At 37.4% G+C, this 22,480-nt stretch overlaps 1 protein-coding gene across 1 annotated transcript in view; it reads right to left on the bottom strand.

Moving 5' to 3' along the window:
• The window catches only part of ANKAR (ankyrin and armadillo repeat containing), an 89,319-nt gene that overhangs the window by 41,450 nt on the left and 25,389 nt on the right, over positions 1-22,480 (bottom strand). The window contains exons 9-13 of the mRNA XM_082840928.1: positions 19,349-19,550; positions 16,353-16,561; positions 13,616-13,720; positions 12,022-12,263; positions 6,971-7,139 (exon numbers count right to left, since the gene is read on the bottom strand). Coding sequence (XP_082697054.1) covers positions 6,971-7,139; positions 12,022-12,263; positions 13,616-13,720; positions 16,353-16,561; positions 19,349-19,550 — 927 coding nt within the window. The remainder of the gene's footprint in view (positions 1-6,970; positions 7,140-12,021; positions 12,264-13,615; positions 13,721-16,352; positions 16,562-19,348; positions 19,551-22,480) is intronic.

The raw sequence follows: 22,480 nt of genomic DNA, 5'->3' as shown, positions 1-22,480 counted from the left end.
CCAATGCAGCCAAAAATAAGTAAATAAAATAAATAAATTTATTTTAAAAACAAATAAATAAAAATAAAATGAGTCTTGGTAGGAAGCATATTTATGTGTCTTGTTTTTTATCCATTCAGCCACCTTATATGTTTTGTATGGAGCATTTAGTCCATTTACATTTAAATTAATTATTGATAGGCATGTACTTATTGCCATTTTGTTAACTGTTTTCTGGTTGTTTTGTAGTTCTTCTCTGTTCCTTTTTTCTTCTCCTGCTCTCTTCCCTTGTGACTTGATGAGTATCTTTAGTGTTATGTTTGGGTTCCTTTCTCATTTTTTGTGTATCTATTATAAGTTTTTGGTTTACGGTTACCACTAGGTTCATATGTAACAACCTATGTATATAGGTGTCTATTCTAAGTTCATGATCTCTTAAGTTTGAACACATTTTAAAAGCTCTAAAATTTTACCCCCTCCCCATGTTAAGCTGTCTACTAGCTCTGTAAGTGGTTAATCCACTATCTTTATTATATGTTTGCCTTTACCAGTGATATTTTTTCTTTCATAATTCTATTATTTCTAATTGTGGCCTTTTCTGCTTAGAGAACTCCCTTTAACCTTTCTTGTAAGGCTGGTTTAATGGTGATGAACTCTTTTAGCTTTTGTCTGTAAAACTCTTCTCTCTCCTTCAATTCTGAATGATAACCTTGCCAGGTAGAGTATTCTTGGTTGTAGGTTTTTTCCTTTCAGCACTTTGAATATATCATGTCACTTTCTTCTGGACTGCAAAGTTTCTGCCAAGAAGTCAACTGATATGGGAGTTCCCTTATATGTAACTAATTGCTTTTCTCTTGCTGCTCTTAAGATTAAGATTTTAATTTTTGACATTTTAATTATAATGGGTCTTGGTGTGGACCTCTTTGGGTTCATCTGTTTGGGACACTGTGCTTCCTGGACTTGGATGTCTGTTTCCTTCTCCAGGTTAGGAAAGTTTTCAGCTATTACTTCTTCAAATAAGTTCTCTGCCCTTTCTCTCTTATCCTTCTTGGACCCATATAATGTGAATGTTGGTACACCTGATGTTGTCCCAGAGGTCCCTTAAACTATCCTCATTTAAAAATTTTTTACTTCTTTTTTCCATTCAGCTTGTGTGAATCCACTACTCTGTCTTCTAGATCACTTACCCATTCTTCTATATTATCTACTCTACCATTGATTCCCTCTCGTATATTTTCCATTTCTGTTATTGTATTCTTCAGCTCTGATTGGTTCTTTTTTATATTTTATAACTCTGTTGAAGTTCTCACTGTGTTCATCCATTCTTCTCACAAGTTTGGTGAACATCTTTATGATTATTACCTTGAACTCTATCAGGTAGATTGCTTATCTCTGTTTCATTTAGTTCTTTTTCCGAGGTTTTGTTTTGTTCCTTCATTTGGAACATATTCACCTGTCTCCTCATTTTGCCTAAGTCTCCAAATTTATTTCTATGTATTAGGTAGGTTCCTTCTCTCTCCCAATCTTGGAGAAGTGGCCTTATGTAGGAGATGTCCTATGGAGTCCAACAGCATGCTCCCCTCTGGCCACCAGAGCTAGATGCTCAAAGGGTGTCCTTATGTGGGCTATATGCCCCCTTCTGCTGTAGTGGGGCCAGCTACTTTGGGCACACTGGTAGGCAGGACTGGCTCCTGGTCTGGCTGACTGAGAGCTCCTGCCTTGTGTGGCTGCTGTGGACACACTGGTGGGCAGGGCAGGCTCTGGTGGTTAGACAGTTGCGAAGCCAGTGATGCAGGCAAGCTGGTGGGTGGGGCAGGCCCCTAGCACTAATAGGCTAGAAGGAGGATTCCAAAATGTGCCTGCCAGCATCAGTGTCAGCACAGTAGAAGATCACATGAATAGCTGCCTCAGTGTCTCATTCCCCAGTAGGAGTCCCAGCTGCCTCCTGCCTCTCCAAGAGGCCTCTCCAAGATGAGCAAGTGGGTCTGACCTAGGCACCTTTCAAACTGCTGCCTCTCTGCAGTGGGCCTCAGAGCATGTGAGATTTTGCATGCACCCATAAGAGCAGTTTCAGTTTCCTACAGCCCTCTGGCTCTCCCAAACATACGCCTCACTGGTTTTCAAAGCCAGAAGTTTTGGGAGCTTATCTTCCTTGCATAGGATGCCCTAGCTGGGGAACCTGATATGGGGCTCAGACTCCTCACTACCCTGGGAGGACTTACGGGGCCGTGATATCTTTCCCACTTGTGGGTCACTACATTGGGGGTGTGGGTCCTGACCAGACCATGTCTCTGCCCCCTCAACCATCTCATTGTGGTTCCTTCTTTATATCTTCAGTTGTGGGAAATCTTTTCTGCTAGTCTTCAGGTTGTTCTCAGAGATAGTTGCTCTGCAAGTAGTTGTAATTTTGGTGTGCCTGCAGGAGGAAGTTAGCTCAGCATCTTCCTATGCTGCTGTCTTGAACCTGACCTGGTCCCCAGAAAACTGCTTTTCAAATGATATGATAATAGCATCCTACTCTCCAATAATCAGAGTATGAGAGTATCAATGTCACTGTAACTTTTTAAGTACAGATATTATCATTAAGAATAAATACATAAATAGGCAAAAAAATGGTGTCTCACTTTGTTTTGGGTTACTAGTAAATCTAAACATTTTCATATATGCATATTAACAAGTTGTAATTGTTCTCTTTAAAACGTAGAGAGGGACTTCCCTGGTGGTGCAGTGGTTATAAATCTTCCTGCCAATGCAGGGGACATGGGTTCGATTCCTGATCCAGGAGGATCCCACATGCCGCGGAGCAACTAAGCCCGTGTGCCACAACTACTGAGCCTGTGCTCTAGAGCTCATGAGCCACAACTACTGAGCCTGCATGCTGCAACTACTGAAGCCTGTGTACCTAGAGCCTGTGCTCTGCAACAAGAGAAGCCACCACAATGAGAAGGCTGTGCACCGTAACGAAGAGTAGCCCCTGCTCGCTGCAACTAGAGAAAGCCTGCATGCAGCAACGAAGACCCAGTGCAGCCAAAAAATGAAATAAAATAAAATTCAGAGAAAAGTTGCAAAAATAAGTCAGAGAACTCTCCTAAGATTTGGCAACAACTGATTTTTGCCCAAACCAATCTTTACTATGATGTTTGCAAAATGTTTATTTTCCAAATCTACTGCTCCCTTCATACTTATCAGTTGCATTCTACTGTAAAGAAGAGCTCTCCCTACTTCTCTATTTATTTATTTCCTTGTTTATCCACTTATCATCAAGATGGGCTCTTGGATTTTTATTTTATTCAATGAGTTATAATCCATTAATTTCATTATTTGTATTGATTCTCTGTCCAAGATTTGGCAATTGTCCAAGATTGTCCAACTTGAAGGGCCAGTGGGAGTTCCTTCAAGTTGACCCCTGTGTCCTTTAGATACACCTCCATTTGAGGGGGGCGCATTTTCTTACTTTCTGCCACAATACGATGTTTTGGACTTACCATGTACCTGCTCTGCCCCAGCCCCGGAATCAACCATTTCTCCAGGAAGCTCTGGTTTCTTTTAATGAGGAATGGTATTTAGAAATAAAGATTTGGTACTGGGTATATTCATTGCTACTGAAGTGTCATTGCTACTAGACTCTTTAAGCAGACAAGGCTAGGAAAATATATATATTTCCAATTTTCCAGTTCCAGTTCAACCCCACAGGATTCTTTATTGCCTTTCCACATTCTGTATATTTCTTTTCACAGTGAGAACCCAATAATATTAACACTTTATTGATTTGGTCAGTCCTACAATACTTATAACACAGGTTCAGAGCTGTTTTACCCATATCACTACGAAATACAAATCCACTAAGAAGAATTCAAGATATGTTTTTTTCTCCCCTAGACTGAAGCTGTATAGTAAAGCACTGTGCTCAAAGTTACTTTAAAAAGCTACTTTAAAATTAAAAAAAGTTACCTGTGTTCATTTTTTTCTTTTTAATCTAGCTATATAATTCATTTGATATATAATGGGGTTCATTTGTTTTTGTTTGTATTCAATTTTAGATTCCTCCTTCTGTCTTGTAGATTTAATGTAGTTTTTCTTTTTAATGTGAAGACATCAATATGCTTCCAGAAGTTAAAACTGTACAAAAAGGTGTTTTTAAATTCAAGCAACCACACTCTCTAAATTTAGCATTTGTTCTTTCATAGGCTTTCTATTCAGGTTAATTGTCTGTCTATTAAGGCCTTATTGTTCATATCAATTTACATACTCACTTTATGTCAAATATATTAACTTTTTTGTTATGAATATTTTTATCATTCAATCACTTATATATTCAGCAAATATTTTATTGAGTGGCTACTAGGAGTGTCCTAGGTACTGGGAAACTATGACGAACCAACAAAACAAAGTCCTTAGCCTTGTGGAGCAAGCTCAAAGGCCAGAAGTATGAAATAGCAATAAGTTCAATATTAATTGAGAATAAAATAAAAGAGGAAAGGAGTGACAGGAAATAACAGGAAGGTTATTTCCTTTCCAAGTTGGAAGTTTAGAAGGCTGATAGGCTGTGCTAAAACTTTGGACATTATCATAGGTGACAAAGAGCCACTGAATAATTTAAAGGAAGGGAAAGATATAATCAATTTTGTATTTTAGATAGATCACTCTAGTAACACTTGGGATGTTTTTCAGCTAACAAGGTAATAAAATTAAGAGAGTGTGAAGGGAACCATTCTTTCTCTTACCCCATATTGCTGCATCAGTCCAAAAAGTAGAAATTCCTACTCTCATCTCCCACTCAGGAATGTTACTCATTACCCCCATAAAATAATGAGTCATTGCAAATGCATGGCTTAGCTTCCTTTTGGTGCTATCTTTTTGCTATTTTCTCAAAGCAAGCTTTCCAGCTGTTACTGAAGTTTTGATCTCCATTACATTCTTGTGTCTATTTATGAATTGCACCCAAATTCTAAAGGGAGAGGGCTGTCTTTATTTACACCTCAATAATCCAGACTAGCTCTGAAGCTCAGAGGAGAGGTCAGGGATTTCGATAGAGAACTGGGAAGAATAGATTATGAATGTAATGAAGTTACTAAGAGTAAATAAAATTGCTTAAGAAGCGTGTGCTGTGTGAAAAAAGCAGCAGACCAAGAACAGAAGCTTGAGGAACTCCAACATTAAGAGTTGGGTGAAAGCCGCCTAATTATGGAGGTGTTTTGGGTTTTTTTTCTATCTAAAACCCTTTCAGAATTCCAAAGTTCCAGATTTTAGAAGATAATGAGCTCATACTATACATTACATAACATCCCAGAGAATCTGGAGAAAACATATTTCTGCAGTGAAATGTATGAATAATCATTTTCAGAAGGATGAGGTTACTCTTTAAATTTTGCTCAGATAGTTTGGAGTTGAAAATCATTTCATATACTTTCTACCACATATTTGAATTTCCATGGTGGTGTTGTGTTATTATATAAACCTTTGTTAATAACACAGAACAGGACAATTGCATGCATTAGAAAAGATGAAATAAGAAGCACTGTAGGAACAAAAACATGTATGCATGTACATACATATGGGGAAGAGTATGAAACAAACAGCTAAAGATGGTAAAGCAAAGACCTCAAACAAACCAAACTCAGCAAAGGTTGAGGAACCCCTTGGAGATGTTAAGGAGATGTTAACAAGTCCATAGTCTTAAGAAACTGCATGTGAAGCTACTTTGGGGCCATTTTACCTTAATGCATGAAATCTTAGAGTGGTTCAGAAGAGTTAAGAGGATATTGGAATTAATAAAACTCTTTTGTAATCCCCTAAAACTTAATAGCACAGCTAATATACAGGAGAATCATTTGTTAAAGCACTAAAATTAGAAGTGTAGAATTTACAAATTATAAATGGGGAGAAAAACAATTAAAATTTCTTCAAAAGTATTTATCTTCCTTGGAGTGAAGAGATAGTACAGATTACAATATAGGATGTTACTTTTATTTAGGTTTCAGATGAGGCAAGAGCCCAAAAAAGAAATGATTTTGGTAATTCATTTCTATAGCTTTCTTTAATGAATTCATTTATTATTTATCCAAATTGCCTCTACAATTTGTGCTTTGTTCAAGCATCTGGGGTTGGGAGGAAGAAAAAGGATAGGGAAAACCTATTCCCTGACTTTAGGAATTTGTAATGAAGGGAAAGGACTTTCAAATGATTTCACTACATGATAGAGGTCCTTAGAAGATGATAATTGCTTAAATTTGAAGTTCTAAAGTAAAAGAAAGCCTTCTGCAACAATCCCCTTATCCATAACCTTGTCTTACATTTTAGCCAACATATTTATTCTGTATTCATTCTTAGAGGACTAGAATAGAAAGATAGGTGATAAACTGAGCAGGAAGAAAAACATACAACCTTTCCCCCAATTTTTTATTCCCCCAAATGTGGGGAAAACCATAGATTTTAAGTTTATGTATATGCTCACTGGAATGAGAAAATTCTTACAGAACCTGAGAGACCATTTGCAGTAGCTGCAGAAACTGCCTCATAGCTTCTGGTGTTCCTGGTGTTTATAGGCACTGAAGTTAATTAATTAATCATTAATTAACCTAATGATCTGATGACATTGAATTTTGATATCAAATATCTAACAGCAAATCTGAAGTCCTTATTGTAACTTGAAAAATAGCTTCCAATGATCAATGTGTGTCTTATTCATACAAGGAGACATCTACTTGAGTCCCTGGGCATATTAACTACATTATTTTCATTACTCATGCCAATATTTCCATTTATAAAAATATCTAGTTCAACATTTTAAAAATTATGGCTTTGAGAGTCAATTCCTTTTATAAATCCAGCAGTTTAAATTTAAGTGTTTCAGAAGTTAGGTTATGTTACATATGTCTAGTTCCATCCTAAGATAAATCCAGGACATCTATCATAAAGGACAAGTCCAAACATGTATTTGCTTCACTTAATATATCTGGTCACTTTAAAATATATAGAACTAAAGACTTACCTGACTCAGAACTCAGAAATGTGATAAGATACGGGATGCCTTTATGGTCTCTCACTGCTCTTTGATTGTTTTTGTTTCCCATACATAATACCCGTAGACAGTTCATTACATTTACTAGCACGCTTTCTATGTCTAAGTTCAAAAGATTTATCAGAGCTGGAATTCCATTCTAAAAATAAACAAAAAGATTTAGTTGAAGTTATTTAAGATGTATGCTATCTTTATTTAGAAACACAAGTCTATAATCTTTCTTGCTATAAATATCTGCTTAATTAGGAGAGAAAAACTGCCCATAAACAAATGTGTCTACGGATATGGCACATTAAATGACAGTTATTACAACTTTGAGCATATCTTATGCTTCAATATTAAGGAAAGTATTCTATAACTATATTTTCTGCCTCCCTCCCTCCCTTCCTTCCTTCCTTCTTTCCTTCCTTTCTGTGCCGTACCACATGGCATGTGGGATCTTTGTTCCCCGACCAGGGATCGAACCCATGCCCCCTGCATTGGAAGTGCAGAGTCTTAACCACTGGACCACCAGGGAAGTCTCTATAAATATATTTTCAAATAGTCTCCTCTATACCAAAATAATTTGAGGCTGCAAGTTCACTGTAACATTTAAGTATCTAAAAGTGAAACAACTAAGTAATACCAATTGAATACAGTGCCCATTTGGAAATATTTGCTATTGTATACATTGCACTGGTAATTGGTAATTATATTTATGCAACACAAAATATTATTTTTAAATGTTAATATAGTTTCTTAATTTTAAGTGGAGTAAAGATGGCATTTCTCCCTACTAACAGAATTAATGAAAGGATATTAAAGAAGATAAGAAACAGAAATGTAATGTCATTTTCAATAAAGCTAGGAGACATCAGTAATGTTGAACCATAATAAATGTTTATGAGTAGCCAACAGGGATGCGCAAGATCTCCCATGGCCACCGGCTACAGGAAATACTGGCAGAACACAGTTTTCCAAAGTAAGTGGCTCTACCTTAAGGGGCAGGAAAACATACACATACACACACAACACACACACACAACACACACACACACACACACACACACACACATCCCTGTCTGGAACAAGAGGAATGGGTATGGAGGATGGCAGCAGGATCTTTCCTGGACTAATTTGTCCTAAAGTTTCAAAAATTAAGGAGGGCAAGGACGAATAAAGAATGATACCAATAAGAGGTTTGGAACAAGTAGTCTTATTGGTGAGATAAAAAGGAAGAGATAGACTTTTGCATTGTGGAGGAAATAGAATCCACATTATGAGTACTATGCAATAGTCTCTGCTGGCTAAGGGAAAGTGAAGCTGAACAGACCCATGCATACAACCCTGTAGCATATGTCATATTCTTGCTAGCCTAGAACATGGATCTGGGCCCTTTCCCACATGCATTTCCTGCAAATAGCTAGACCAGAAAGAACTTATCTAATTCAAAGTGAGTAATGTTCAAAAAGGAAGCAGAACAGGATCTGTCCAAATATATTATAAGATTAAAAATAGGAAAAACTTATGACAGATAAAGAATGCTTGTAAGAAAAATATGCCACAAAGTAGATGAAAAACTTTAACTGAAAATGGTATATTGTTATCAATGAAAAAACTTAGGCAATCACCTCTATAAAACAAGGGTGCACAGGAGAGACATCAGTGCTCAGGGAAGATTTTTTGAGACAGGGAGAGGTGAAACAAGAGCTGGAAAAGCTCAGGAAAGATGTGGAAAAATATAAAAGCCAAACTGTAATCTACACAAAAATAAATAAGGCCAGAAAACATAGCAAGAGACAAGGAGGATAGGATTGAGGGGGAAAAAAAATGAAATAAAACAGTGAGTGGAAAAGGACTAGAGAGAAAATGATAGCTGTATAAAACTGGAAAAGGTGATATAATACACAAATAATTGGTATTCCCAAAGAGAAGTGTAGTTAAGATTTAATTAGTTAATTAAAGTTAATTCAGTGATCAGTAAATTCAAGTCAACTTTTGACTTTCATCTTACAACAGCCTTTGACACTATTGATATTCTTCTCCTCTTTGAACATGTTGCCCGTTTGGCTGATAGGACAACAGTTTCCTCAGGTTTCCTCTTACCTCAGTGGCCATTCCTTCTTAGTCTCCTTTGAGGTCCCTCCAGATCTTTCAGCTTTCCCACAGCTCCTGGTGACTCAACTCCCAGAAAAATAATACAGTATATGACTACTTCTCACCATTTCCACTATTACCACCCTGGTTCAAGACACCACTGTCTGTCACCTGGATTACCAAAATAGCTTCTTAGTTAGTCTTGCTGCATCCACCCTTGCCCACCTGTTTCAACACAGAAGGTAGAGTGATATAAATCTCTTCATGGAACTTCCCAGAACAAAATTATTCAATGGCTTAACATACTCAGAGAAAAAGCCAGGGTGTCTAACAATTATCTACATGGCCCTACATGATGTGGTCTACCATTACCCAGCTAAGGTGTCTCCTATTTCTCTTTCTTCAGCTACTTTTGCTTACTTGCTATTCCTTGAATATGCCAGGCATACTCTCACTTCATTTACTTTGCATTTGTTTCCTCTGCCTAGAATGCTCTTCCCAACAGAAAAACATGGCACACTTCCTCATCTATTTTAGGTTTGTACTCAAATGCCAACTTCTTTTCTTAAATTTATTTTATCGAAGTATAGTTGATTTACAATGTTTCGTTAATTTCTGCTGTATAGCACAGTGATTCAGTTACACACACACACACATATATACATTCTTTTTTCGTATTCTTTTCCATTATAGTTTATCACAGGATATTGAATATAGTTCCCTGTGCTATACAGTAGGACCTTGTTATTTATCCATCCTATATATAATAGTTTACATCTGCTAATCCCAACCTCCCAATCCATCCCTCCCCCACCCCTCTCCCTTTTTCAAATGCCAGCTTCTTAGTGAAGTATTTTTTGCCAAGCTCCCCCCTTCCCTTTCCCTGCTTTATTTTCCTCCTTAACATCTCTTCTCATCGAATATACTATATTTGGTTTATTTTCTTTATTGTCTTGTTACCCCCAACTGGAATAAAAACTCCATGAAGGCTGGGATTTTGTCTGTTTTGTTCACTCCTATAACTCTAACATCTAGAAGTGTATTTCCATACAATAAACTCTCAAAAAGTACTTGTTTATGAATTTACAGAAAGAATAATACAGAAAAAATATTTAAAGACATGAATTCACGAAAACGTTTTGAAAATAAAAGGAGATGAATGTACATGTTGAAAAGTCACACCAAGCCCCAGGAAAAATAGGTAACTAACACTGATGTGTAAGTCCTGGAATTTAAAGATAAAGAAAAAAAGAGGAAGAAAACACTGCTCATACAGTAGAAGATTTTTAGAGAACCAAAAATAATAACAAAATATGCCAAAACTAAGATTAAACATCACATCAATAAATGTAAATGAGCTATATTCAATAAAAAGTGAATGACAAAGCAAACCCAAATATACTGCATACAAGGGACACATTTATCCTAACTCTGGGTGATCAGAATCACTGGAGAGGTCTAAAGTGAGGTCTAAATGAATAAGACTAACTGACTAACTCTAGTTGTGGGCCTGGGGGGAGGGGAAAATTTCTAATATATTTTCCAAATGATTGATAACAAAACAACCAGCAAGAAGTAAAATGACTCCAAAAAGTTAAAAAGAAAACGATAAGCAAAGCCAAATTAAACATGAGAGCACAAAAGAACACAAAGATCACAAATCTAATTTTGGACAACACAGAATTTGGGGCAAAAGTATTGCACTTGACAAAAAGTGTCTATTTTATAATGCTAAATGACTCAGTCCATAATGAAGAAGTGTCACCTGACAAAAACTATAAAAATAACCTTATTTATAAATATCTTTAAAAGATCTTACCTAAAATATTAATAGACATAATAAGGTGGGTTTTATTTGAAGAACTACAGCATGGCAAAGATTGCTGGGTGTTCACAAAAAAAATATTTTTTTTTCTTCTAATTCTTTCTAGTACACAAATAGACTACATTTACCAGCCAGAATAGAAATAGCCAAGATAGCACTATTTCTTTTAACATCTTCTCATAAACAACAAGAAGCAACCACATCCCCCAGAGCTAAATAAGCAGTTGACCTGTCTTCCATGTTGTCCCAGGTGATAGTTTTACCAGATAATTTTGTTGAGAAACAGTTTTCCCTTGGTCTCTTGCACTCCTACCAGTATTGGGAGTGTATCAAGATTGTAACAGCTCTTTTACCTGGGCCATTTTTCAGGATTTTTATGTAGCTATCTTTTTTTTTTTTTCTTTTTGACTGAGAAATAAATCTTCATTTGTTTTTAGCATTGATATTTGGGAGATATTACCACAATATCATCTAGGCTATCCTAGATGATACCACCTCCTTATGTAACATAAACTCCTCCCCAGACCTTGCCAAACTGGAGCTAACAAGATTTTATGTGTCACTTCCTTGAATTACTGTTCACTTCATTTGCCTGTGGTTTTTCTCATTATAATGCCATTACCCCATGATGTGGGCCCTAGAAGTGGTACATGTGCAAGTACAACCTTTACTCATATCCTAATGCTGTTTATCACTTACTGGATCTTGGCTCATCCTGCTATCATTCTTGAAAGGTGTGGTAACGTCTACCGCCAGGCAAAGAATAGGCTTGCTTACTGGTTGCTACCAAAGTGATAGGTTTCTTAAGCTCAGCGTTCCTCAGATTTGACACAAACCCAATGTGCAGGTATGATCTACCTGGGCCCACTCTGTTGCCTTGTGAGACTTCGGGACAGGGAAAACAGACAACCCTTTGCTGTGCTTGCTCTGGTACTATCTTGCTCTTGTCTAATTTTGGCACTCATGGGATTGTGGCAGGTTTTCTCTTTGCCATCCTCATTAAGATTGGAGCTCTTCCCTGAGAGTTTATGAGGGCCACTGCATAATGAAATGGGTATGTATCTTTCTAGCTTCTATATGAGAGAATTAGTCAAAATGATGTTCTATGAAAAGAGCTTACATATTTGGCAATAACATCCTTGTTTTCAAGTTGAGCAATATCATACAGAATGACAGCACACCGAGAGTGTAGTTCGGGTTCATCAGAAACCAGTAGGTCGATCAAAGCTGGAATAGCTCCTGCTTCTACTAGAGCATGCACTATCTTTGCATGGGTTGAGATATTACTCAATAACCCAACTGTTTTGCACTGTAATTTTATTTTGGAACCTTTTAATAGATTGATTAAGGCAGGAATGGTGCCTGCAATGAAAAGATCAAGAAAAAGCATGAATTGTTTGTAACTATTTGTAGTCAATTTATCATGGTAAGATTTAAATAATGTTTATGGGCATTGCCATATAAACAGCAAATAATTCTGTAAAATATTTATAAAATTATCATTTGAAACTACGCAAATGTACTTTTCTTTCTTTTCTATAGTGTAGGCGGCTCTCATTGTTTACACATTTGATTTTCACATAGCACACAATCATACATTTCATATTGGTGATACTAAGTCACCGCTGAAACACTGAATTTTGACTTAAGATCATTGATATATAAATGATTTGAGCTACCATATGGTAGAGTTCAGTTTTGGTTACTGCATCAACTTTGTGTGGCAGTTGTTTGTATAATTATTTGAGCATTTTATTATGTTTTACTCATGTTTTATACAATCAACTGAAAAATGAAAAGTGCTGAATCTAGTATAAAGCAGTCTTAGCCTCATTAATTACAGTTTGTTCAAAGATGAAAATCATTGGGCGTGGTGAAAATAGAAAATATGGCTTCAGTTGGATGCTTGTTACTTTAGTTCAATGTGAAGGAAAAACATTAAAGAGCACACATGACATGCTAGTAATATCATGGGTATAATTAGGGATGTATATATGTATTTAGCTACCTTAAATGAAACCTCCATCATGACTTGTTTATCTGTGGTTCACTTTTTTTGGACAAAGAGCTTTTTGTACATGTTTTTAGGAACATATTAGGGGACTACCTACGATAAATTTTTCATTCATTCAACAAATATTTATGAAGCATCTCATTTGTGCCCAATATTCACATTAGAGTAATGGCTACCATAATGGATAGTGTAGATAGAATATTTCCATCATTTCAGAAAGTTATAATGGGAAGTGCTATTCTCAAAACAATCCTGTGAGGTAGTAACTATTTTATTAATGAGGAAATTAGGCATAGAGAGAGTAAGCAACTAGCCTAAGTCCTAAATGTAGAGCTAGTTACAAACCCAGGCCTGACACTGCAACTGCTATTTTTACAAATAAAGTGTACCAAAAAAGAATAGGGATAATTTCTAAGTGAAAGTAAACATAGGATAGTATGATGAAGTAATTTAATATAATTTTTAAGTTTGCAAACTTTTAGAGAAATGAGATTTATATAGTTTTTTGATCCTGTGCAGCTTCCACTTGGAATATAAAATATAAGGTTTACAGGTAAAGGAAATGATCTTAGAAAAATAGAAAGTTAAAATCAACTAAAAAGTTTTCTCCATAATTAAAAATACATTTTAAAGTGATTGACTGAATAAATCCCTACATAAAATAGCATAAGCAAAAGATAGTTAATAGATTTTACATCACCTGCATCCAAAATACATTTCCAGTATTCATCATTTGCTAAGCAGATTACTTCTAAAGACATGACAGCCATCATCCTTCGTTTATAGCTTTCACACTGCAACATTTCTGGTAAGTTTTCAACAGAAAAATACACATTGTAATTTCATAAGAGGTAATGGAATGATTGATTCTGTTTCTGTACAGGCCAAGTGAAGCCATGAGTTGAGGTCACCAACATCACCACCAACTGCATTCATTAAATTCCCCTCTGTGCATGTGAGGTGCTTAAACGGATTGAACACCCATGTTCTTTGAAGTTTATAATCTATATAATTAGTATTTAAAAACTCTGAAATTTTTTATCTTTGGTCTGAATGACTTAGATTGGCTGGCCACATGGTTCAAATTCACTTGGAAAATAGTATACCTCTCTCTTGCCTGATATCAGTTGTTGAATAAAATTTGAGTGTGGGTTTTCAAGGACAGCAAAGTAAACTACATTACTGTCAATAAAATTTTAATATCCATTAAAGCTTTATACATTTCCTGAGTATGAAGAAGATACTTTAAAAAAAATCTTGAATGAACTTATACTCCAGACAGGAAGTAATACAAATATACATGATTCTAAACAATATCTCTGGTTCAAGCAAAACCACATAGAAATATCTTTGCTCATCTCTTTTTACCCAGCCCCTATAACAACAAATCTGGTCCTGACTCCTACCTAGCTGGTTCACTCCATGGTACTCTCTTTTAAATTTCAGCTTCCACTCCAAGAGCTAATCCCGGGGAGTTCTAATAAACTCTAATTCTTCTTTTACTCATCGTGGAAATGGGTAGTGTGAGGAGAAAGAGCTATTATAGGGCACGAAGCAAAGAAGCAGTGGCCAGACGCTCATGGTTACTGTTGTGTTCATGTCATTATCAGGACTTCCCAACAATCGCTGTAGGAAGGAGTGGCTGTCAAGAATTTTTTGTGCCATTAGGCTGTTACTGTTAGGGGCCAGAAGGTCCTACCACTGCATTTCAAATGTGTTAGCCTTTATCAAAAGCAGCAGGATAGTCTTCTTAGTTACCTCTCAAAAGACTAAGATATAATGATATATATGCATACAAATAAACACTGAAAACCCCGTCCAGTATCTCTTGGGCTGATATACTTGGAATGTGTTCCCAGCAGCCAGTAAATTCCAAAATCAGGTATTGAGCCAGTTTTGAAACTAGTTATTCAGACTTTGTGCATCAGCAGGTTGAAAATCTTAAATATTTATTTATCTTATCCCATCCTAAAACGAGTTGTTGGGAGAAATATCAGTTTTCATTCTCCAATTTGTTTAATTTTTCCTTTAGTTTTATTAAAGTAATATATGCTCATGATTCAGAGTTAAATGTTACTAAAAAGCCTACAGCAAAATATAACAGTTCTTTACCCCACCCTCTCCACTTTTCTGAATTTCTCTCTCCAGATAGTGCCACTTTGGACTCTTCCCCTATACCTTCTGTGATTTACATATCTCCACATTTCTAAATATTTATACACAGTTACCTTTGGCTATATCAGTTTTAGACATCATTGACTTCATGTCATGATAAATGGGAAACTAGCTCTTTCAACACTGCTCTGCCATTTCCTCTGCTCCCCCCCCTTCCCTATATTTATAGTTTTTAGTTAAATGAAAATTCAACACTTACATTATAATGCCTATACAGATATTATTCACAGCTAAGTACTGCAGTGTACTGCCTTGTGTCTCCTTACTTTTGCTTTTCCTGGAGGTAATAATTTCCTTAGTTTATTTCATCTGCTTAGTTTTCTTTGTACCTATTGGTTATTCCTCCCACACTTTCCTTTTGGTCTGGGTACACAGTTTCCATTCTGGGACTTCCCTTTGCTGTCATCTTCGAAATTCCCTTTGCTTTTCTCTTGGGTCAGATTCCCAGTTTCCTGTTAGTTGGGGAGAATCCCTGCTTTAGATCTTTAGGTCTTTCCTGGTTAGCCTCTGCAGAGAGCACTCCTGACTGGCACTGCTAGTTCTCCAGCCAGCCTATTAGGGATTTATGGTGTGAATCTGAGACGTTCTCAGCTTTCCCAGAGTTGGCTTGGAATGATCCCTCTGGTCTGCTACGTCCTAAGACTTGCCTGTCTGCTTTCAATATTTTATTGCTTTTTCCTGTTTTCTCTTCAATGCTTGTTTGCTGCTATTTAATCTCTACATAATTTTAGTAGGGTCTTGAGAGGGAGTAAAATTAGATGTGTACATTCAGTTGGCCAGTAACTCTCACCTTTATAGTATTTCTGGCTAGATTGAATATAAATTGGGGGAGAAAACCTCAAATAGAATTTTTCACAAAACATTATCAAAATATGAGGAAAGATGTTGCTGAATCTGTCTCTAAAATTAGGATGTGAGGAATGAATTGGAAGGAATCTTATATTTTCCACTCAAACTTTATTTCCTACCTCTTTTTTTTTTTTTTTAATGGAGCCGAGGATGGCTGGACTTTTGGAGAAAGTTGGAAAATAAAAATAAATATAATTGTGTGAAATATCGTCTGGGTTTATTCTTTTATTTTAATTTAGAAATAAAACTACTTTTACACACACAAAAATAGTCCAGTATTATTTGTATTTCTGATTTTAACTCAGAATATGATGCATGCTTTACTTTGTTTTATTTCAGAATAAGTACCAATAATTAAACTGAATAATGATCAGAACATTTATTTATAAAGAGATTATGTGTTCTGTACTCACCTACTAAAGTTTTCCAAACTGGGAGTTCAGGAATATTTAACTCTATTACATGCTTGAGAACTTCCGTGTGAAAGGTTAGCACTGCTAAATGAATTATATTATTTCCTTTAATATCAGTTTTTCTCCAGTTAGCTCCAACAGAAAGTAGGTACTGAATAGTGTCCAGTGCTCCCGAAGTGGCAGCAAGTAACAGAGGAGTACACTGATTCCTAAAAATCAAGGAATATGTCATAATAATTGAGCACACACATAGTGTCAAATTTACTTCTTGTAAAACTATCCAAATGGCTGTTGGAGGAAGTCTGATTTATACATCATCTTCTTTTCCTTACATAGTGTTGTTCTGTATATTCCACATGTCAGTAGATTTGCCCCCCCTTGCCTTGGCTACCCCTACCTTCCCTCCCAACTTGATTATCATGCATTACAATTCATTTGGAAGTTGATAATGTAGAGAGTTCTTAGACTATCCTATCTCATTGGCTCCCTACAATTCTAAGAGTGAAGGAAAAAGCAAGGCAAGTGTTATCAGCCCACTTTACAAATGATGAAACTGAGGCTCAGGTAGTGCTCCAGCCCATTTCTTTTTATAATTATTATTATTTTTTAACATCTTTATTGAAGTATAATTGCTTTACAATGGTGTGTTAGTTTCTGCTTTATAACATAGTGAATCAGCTATACATTTACATATATCCCCATATCTCCTCCTTCTTGCATCTCCCTCCCACCCTCCCTATTCCACCCCTCTAGGTGGTCACAAAGCACCAAGCTGATCTCCCTGTGCTATGCGGTTGCTAACCCATTCTTTACAATTCATGTCCACTTCTCAAATCCCAGCTTCCTCAGTGTTGCAGAAACTAAGAGTTTTTCTCAAAAACCCACTATCTGCTTTTTAGATGGTGAAGAGTTTTTGGTTGGGCACATGGTAGTCCAGCCAAATGCTACATTTCCTACCTCCTCGTATAGGTAGGTATGGCCACATGACTGAGTCTGGCCTGCGTGATGTTAGTAGAAGTTACCTGGCCAATTCCCTAAAGAGAAATGGAGTGTGCCATTACTTTTCCTCTCTCTTTCTTCTCATGGCTAGAATGCAGGCATAATAATGAAAGCAGAAGTTGCCATTTTGTACCAGGATATGGAAACCACATGTGAAGAAGCAACAAGAGGACGTCTGGGTCTCTCATATTGCCAAGCCATTATGCCAGCCCTCGACCACCAACCCAGACTTCATGAAAAAGAACTACGTTTATCTTTTTTAAAACTACAGATATTTGGGGCTAGCTTTGTCACGGCAACTTCAACTGTATCTTAACTAACAGGTCTACTGACTAGCAATGTGACCTTAAGCAACTTGGGTTACTTTCTTGTCGGTAAAATTATGAGAGTAACAAAAATCAGCTGACAGTTTTGGTGTAAGGGATGAATAAGGTGCTTATTAGCACAGTCTTCATACACAGTCCCCCTGCCTTTTTTCACCATATCACATTGCCTCAAACATTACTTTTATGTTTTATCCTTATACCCATGCCTTCTTCTCTTCATGAAGCCCCTTTCTCTTGCTGCCTGTCCTTGAACGCTCACCAATATCCAGCTGGCCCCAAGCTTCTCCTCTTTTTCCTGGGCCCGGGGGAAACTCATCCTTTATCAGTAAACATCTCTTCATTTTCTCCCTTTTCTATTCTAACAGGAGAGTTCTCCTCCTGTTCCTGTCTTTCACCTACTCAGTGGTAGGAATAAAGATAACTCTGACTTCTAACACCATCACTCTGATATTCCTCACTTGAAAAATACGTTAGCAAGTTATATTATGACCCTTTCCCGTTCCACACTGCCACAGCCCCCTGCCAGGTGGGTCCTCTTCCGCCAGCCTAGCTCATGTATTGGCTGCCTCGCCAACATGCCTCCTTCTATTCAGCACCCATGCTAACTACCATCTGTGTCCTGATCTCTCAGGTCCTTGTCATACCTTCATTTGTGCTCCACATTCATACGCACCAGCCTGGTCACACTCCTCATTGGCTCCACATAGATCTCAACCTTGGTAATTGTCTTCTCTACGAATCCTTTGCTTCCTCCTTAAGTTCACAGATAGCTTCTTACTTCTACCTCTGATTTTCAATTGTTTGACCTTTTACAATCCACCCAGTCTTTTAGCTCCCTTCTGCTCAAAGACACATTGTCAAAATATGACAGAACTAGGAACTGAACTCAGGTCTCCACATTCCATGGCTCTTTCCAGAATCCATTTGCCAGACAATCTATTAGCCAGAGACCCTGGTTTCCCGAAAACTTTGCCACACACATCTCTGCCCCAACCTAGGGAGGATTTATTTCTACACTGAATAATAATCGACAAGTTATTTGAAGACCCAAAAATATTTGAAACTATGCCTAAACCAAACTAATAACCTGGTATTTAGATTACTAGCCAAGAATGTACCCTCAGGAGAAGGTTTACCTCCACCCTAAAGGTTGCTAAGCTGTGAAACAGAACACCGTTTGGGATGTTTCCCTATTGCAAAGTTATTTTCTTTTTTTTAATGTCTTTCTATTCTGGATACCACTAGATATTTCTCCGACTGTCCACTGTCTATCCACCTTGGTCTGGAGCCATCAGGCTGCCTCCTGGTTGTATAAGGTCCAATTTAGGACAACTTTCTCCTCCCTTGTCTCATGCTTCTTCCAGGACACTAAGTATCAGTAGTTAACCTGATAAACTAATCTGTAGAACCACACCTTTGGGAAAAGGTTAGGAAAAACTTCCTAGGGCTTACTCCTTATTCTTCCAGAAAATATGCATAGGTTAATAGAAGTTCCCATTTTTATAAATTCTAAAGATAAGTGGTAGGAGAAGACGGTGACTAGAAAGGACAGCAGAGTAAGCCCAACACAGCCTTTCAAATCAATCATAACAACCAGTCCTTTTAGTGTCAGTGTTCGGGGCAAGCCATGAAAGCAGAAATTTATATTTTTACAAATGCTTAATAACTTACTCAGCTGTTGCCTCAGCTTCTAGTAAACTAGGATCCTTCCTACAGAGAACAATTATGATGCAGATATTGTCATAGAAAGCAGCAAAGTGAATTGGCATCCAGCCTCTTTTTTCAGAAAGTGTGTAATCAGCTTTGAAATAAAGTAGACAGGTGGTTGTTTCCAATGAGCAAGCCTGTGCTGCCAGGTGTAGAGGTGTTGGACCTACAACGGATGGACAATTACTTCAATGGTCAAAGAGCTAACATTTCTGAAAACATGCCTTTTTAATGTCCGACCACAGAGCTTAGTATTGTGATATAAAAGCTCCAAGAAGATCACTAAAAGGATTTACTTAGGCAACTCCATACTTCTTTATTTAACTCAGGATGTCTGACCATTAAAAATAAATACTTCTTTATAAGTTAAGAAGAATAAATAACACTGAAAATATTAAATATTTGAAAAATTAAGTCAATGTATAAAAGTCATAAAATAAGCTATTTCTTGTTTAAGTTATTTTCCATTTTATTCGAATGTTTTGTAGTAGGAGAAAAGGTTCTTTAAAATTGAAAAAAATATGCTCATGAAAGGCTTCTATGTCACTAAATCCAGTGGGTGTTTTTCAAGTCTCATCTTACTTCTCAAGTTGAACACTTCTTCCATTTTAAAAAGGTTTCTTCCCTTGGCTTTTGTGATATGAGACACTCTTATTTTTCTCCAACATCTCTGGATACTTATTTGCAGTCTCCTTTGGGACCTTTTCATTGTCCTGATATCTAAATGAGCCTTAAGACTTTTATCTTCTCAATGGTTTCATTTACGATCTATAAGTTGATGGCCCCCAGTATTATGTCTCTAGGTCTGATTTCTTCCCCAAGCTCCAGATCTACCATCTCACTAGGCATCTCCACACACCACTTCAAACTTATCATATTCAAAATTGAACTCCTATCTTTTCCTCCAAACCTGATCCTCTTTCATCGCTCCCTAATTCAGTGATGGATATCATCATCCAGCCAGTTCTACAAACCAGAAACCCGAAAGACTCCTCTCATTTCATCTTCATAACCAGTCCCCATCACCAAGTCTAAATATCTCTAGAACGTAAACTTTACTGCCATCACCACCCTACTTAAGGCCATAATCATCTCCAAACTGATATCCCCACCTTGTTCTTGCCCTTCCCAATCCACTTTTTCAAAATGTAAATCTGATCTTTTTACCTCCTTGTTTAAAACTCTTTAGTGACTTCTTGAGGCCACCTGATCATTAGTACAGGAAAAGGATGCACTGCCTCCAACTTAACCTGAACCATCCCCCCCCCAAAAGGAAAAGGAAGGAAAGAAGGAAGGAAGGAAGGAAGAAAAAGAAAGAAAGAAAGAAAGAAAGAAGGCAACATACACACCTTGTTCTCTTTATTTGGGCCTTCTTGTAGCTCCTCAAATGTAGGGTGACCGACCGTCCAGGAAAGTACTGGTCTATGCCTGTTGCCCCAGCATAATTATTAATACTGCCCTTCCATTTTCAAACTCCCTGATTTGGATGATGAATTATCCGGTCACCCTGGGCTATTTCTGCTGTCTGAAAGCTTCCTTCTCCCAAACAACACTTCTCTGATTGGGGTTTACTTAAGTCTTATTTATTCATCAGCCAAAATGGTATTTCCTCAGTGAAGCACTGTTTTTCGCCCAACTCAGAAAATTCCAATGGCCTCCTGCCTGCCTTAGTAGTCTAAGCTCTATATCATAGCCTTTGATAATCTATAACATCTGACCCAAATCTATTTATTTAAAATTACTGCTTAGTCTTCCAGTTTCTGGTCTGGCATGTAAAGAGCTTAAAAGTCCCCAATCCATCCTAAAAGCAAGTAAAAACTTGAACAAACTGAAAAATGAACAACTCTTCTCAGATCCATTAGAGAAGTGAGGTCACAGGGCAAAAATACTGCTCCCAAAACTAGAGAGATAGACAGGCAGATACAGAGAATCACAACTTACTGGAGCAGAAATCCAAGAGCAGAAACCTCTATAGGAACCAGTGGCAGGGTCAGAAAACCTGATGTGTAATTGACAAATTGCTGGTGGCTCAGTGTGGACAAGTCTGATAGTCAGAAACTCCAGGGGGCCCAGTCATAAGAGGCCCCCATGCTCTAGAGAGTTTTACCTCCAGGAGCTCGACCAGGTCCTCACAGTTAATACTGAAGAAATACCCCCTTGTGCTTCCAGCAGGGGAAGGGGGAAAGGAACCATTTGGAAATACACCAAAGCATTCTAATTTTCTTAACAAGGCCAGTCGGTCCTCAGGAGCCTCACCTGCTGAGGTTTTATCGGAGCCTAACCTGCCTGGGGGAAGGGAGGTACCCAATTACAGTCCCCTTCAGCCATCCTGATCCACCTAAGGGGCAGGCAGGGACTGAGAAGCAAGTTGAAGTTCATGGTTCAGGAGCACAAGTTCCCCAAAAGACTGAGACCTAATCATAGGACTACAGAACATTTTGGTTCATTTCAATCATTGAAACGCAATTAGCTCAGCAGGAGAAACATATCAAAATGAACTGAAGTTTGTTTGTTCGGTTTGGTTTGGTTGGTTGTTTGTTTTAAACAATGCTAACCTCCCCACTGACCCTTTCCTTCTCTTTTCTACCTTCCTTCAAAAAATATTTCAGCACAACCCAGGGGCAGGAATACTATTCTTACACCCGCCCCCCTTACTCCTTTAAACTGTGTTTAATAGAAATGCAGACTCTCGGCTCTCAGCCCACCCTCTGAATCAGTCTGCATTTAACAAGATACCTGTGTGATTCCTACATACTTGAAAGTTTATCCAATAATAGTGGGACGAAATGTCCCCCCTTGACATTTGCAATGTCTGATGATATTTTGGTTGTCACAGCTGAGGTAGGGGTTGCTACTGGCATTTAGTGGGTAGAGGCCATGGCTGCTACTAAACATTTTACAGTGCATAGGATAGCACCTACAGCAAAGACTTATCAAGCCCAAACGTCAGTAGTGCTGAGGCTGAGAAACACTGTCCTAGTCAAGCTCGAATCAGGGAAGTTCTGGAGGGGTTTATGTAGTCTGAAGAAATTATTCTCGGATAGAGAAAGAACCTTGGTCTAAAGAACAGATGCTCTAATGGGACCTGAAAGCCAT

Source organism: Leucopleurus acutus, assembly GCF_964270905.1.
Source record: "Leucopleurus acutus genome assembly, chromosome: 6".
In the NCBI taxonomy this organism is placed as follows: Eukaryota; Metazoa; Chordata; class Mammalia; order Artiodactyla; family Delphinidae; genus Leucopleurus; species Leucopleurus acutus.
The sequence above is the reverse complement of the archived record's forward strand: the minus strand, read 5'-3'. Positions and strand labels throughout refer to the sequence as shown.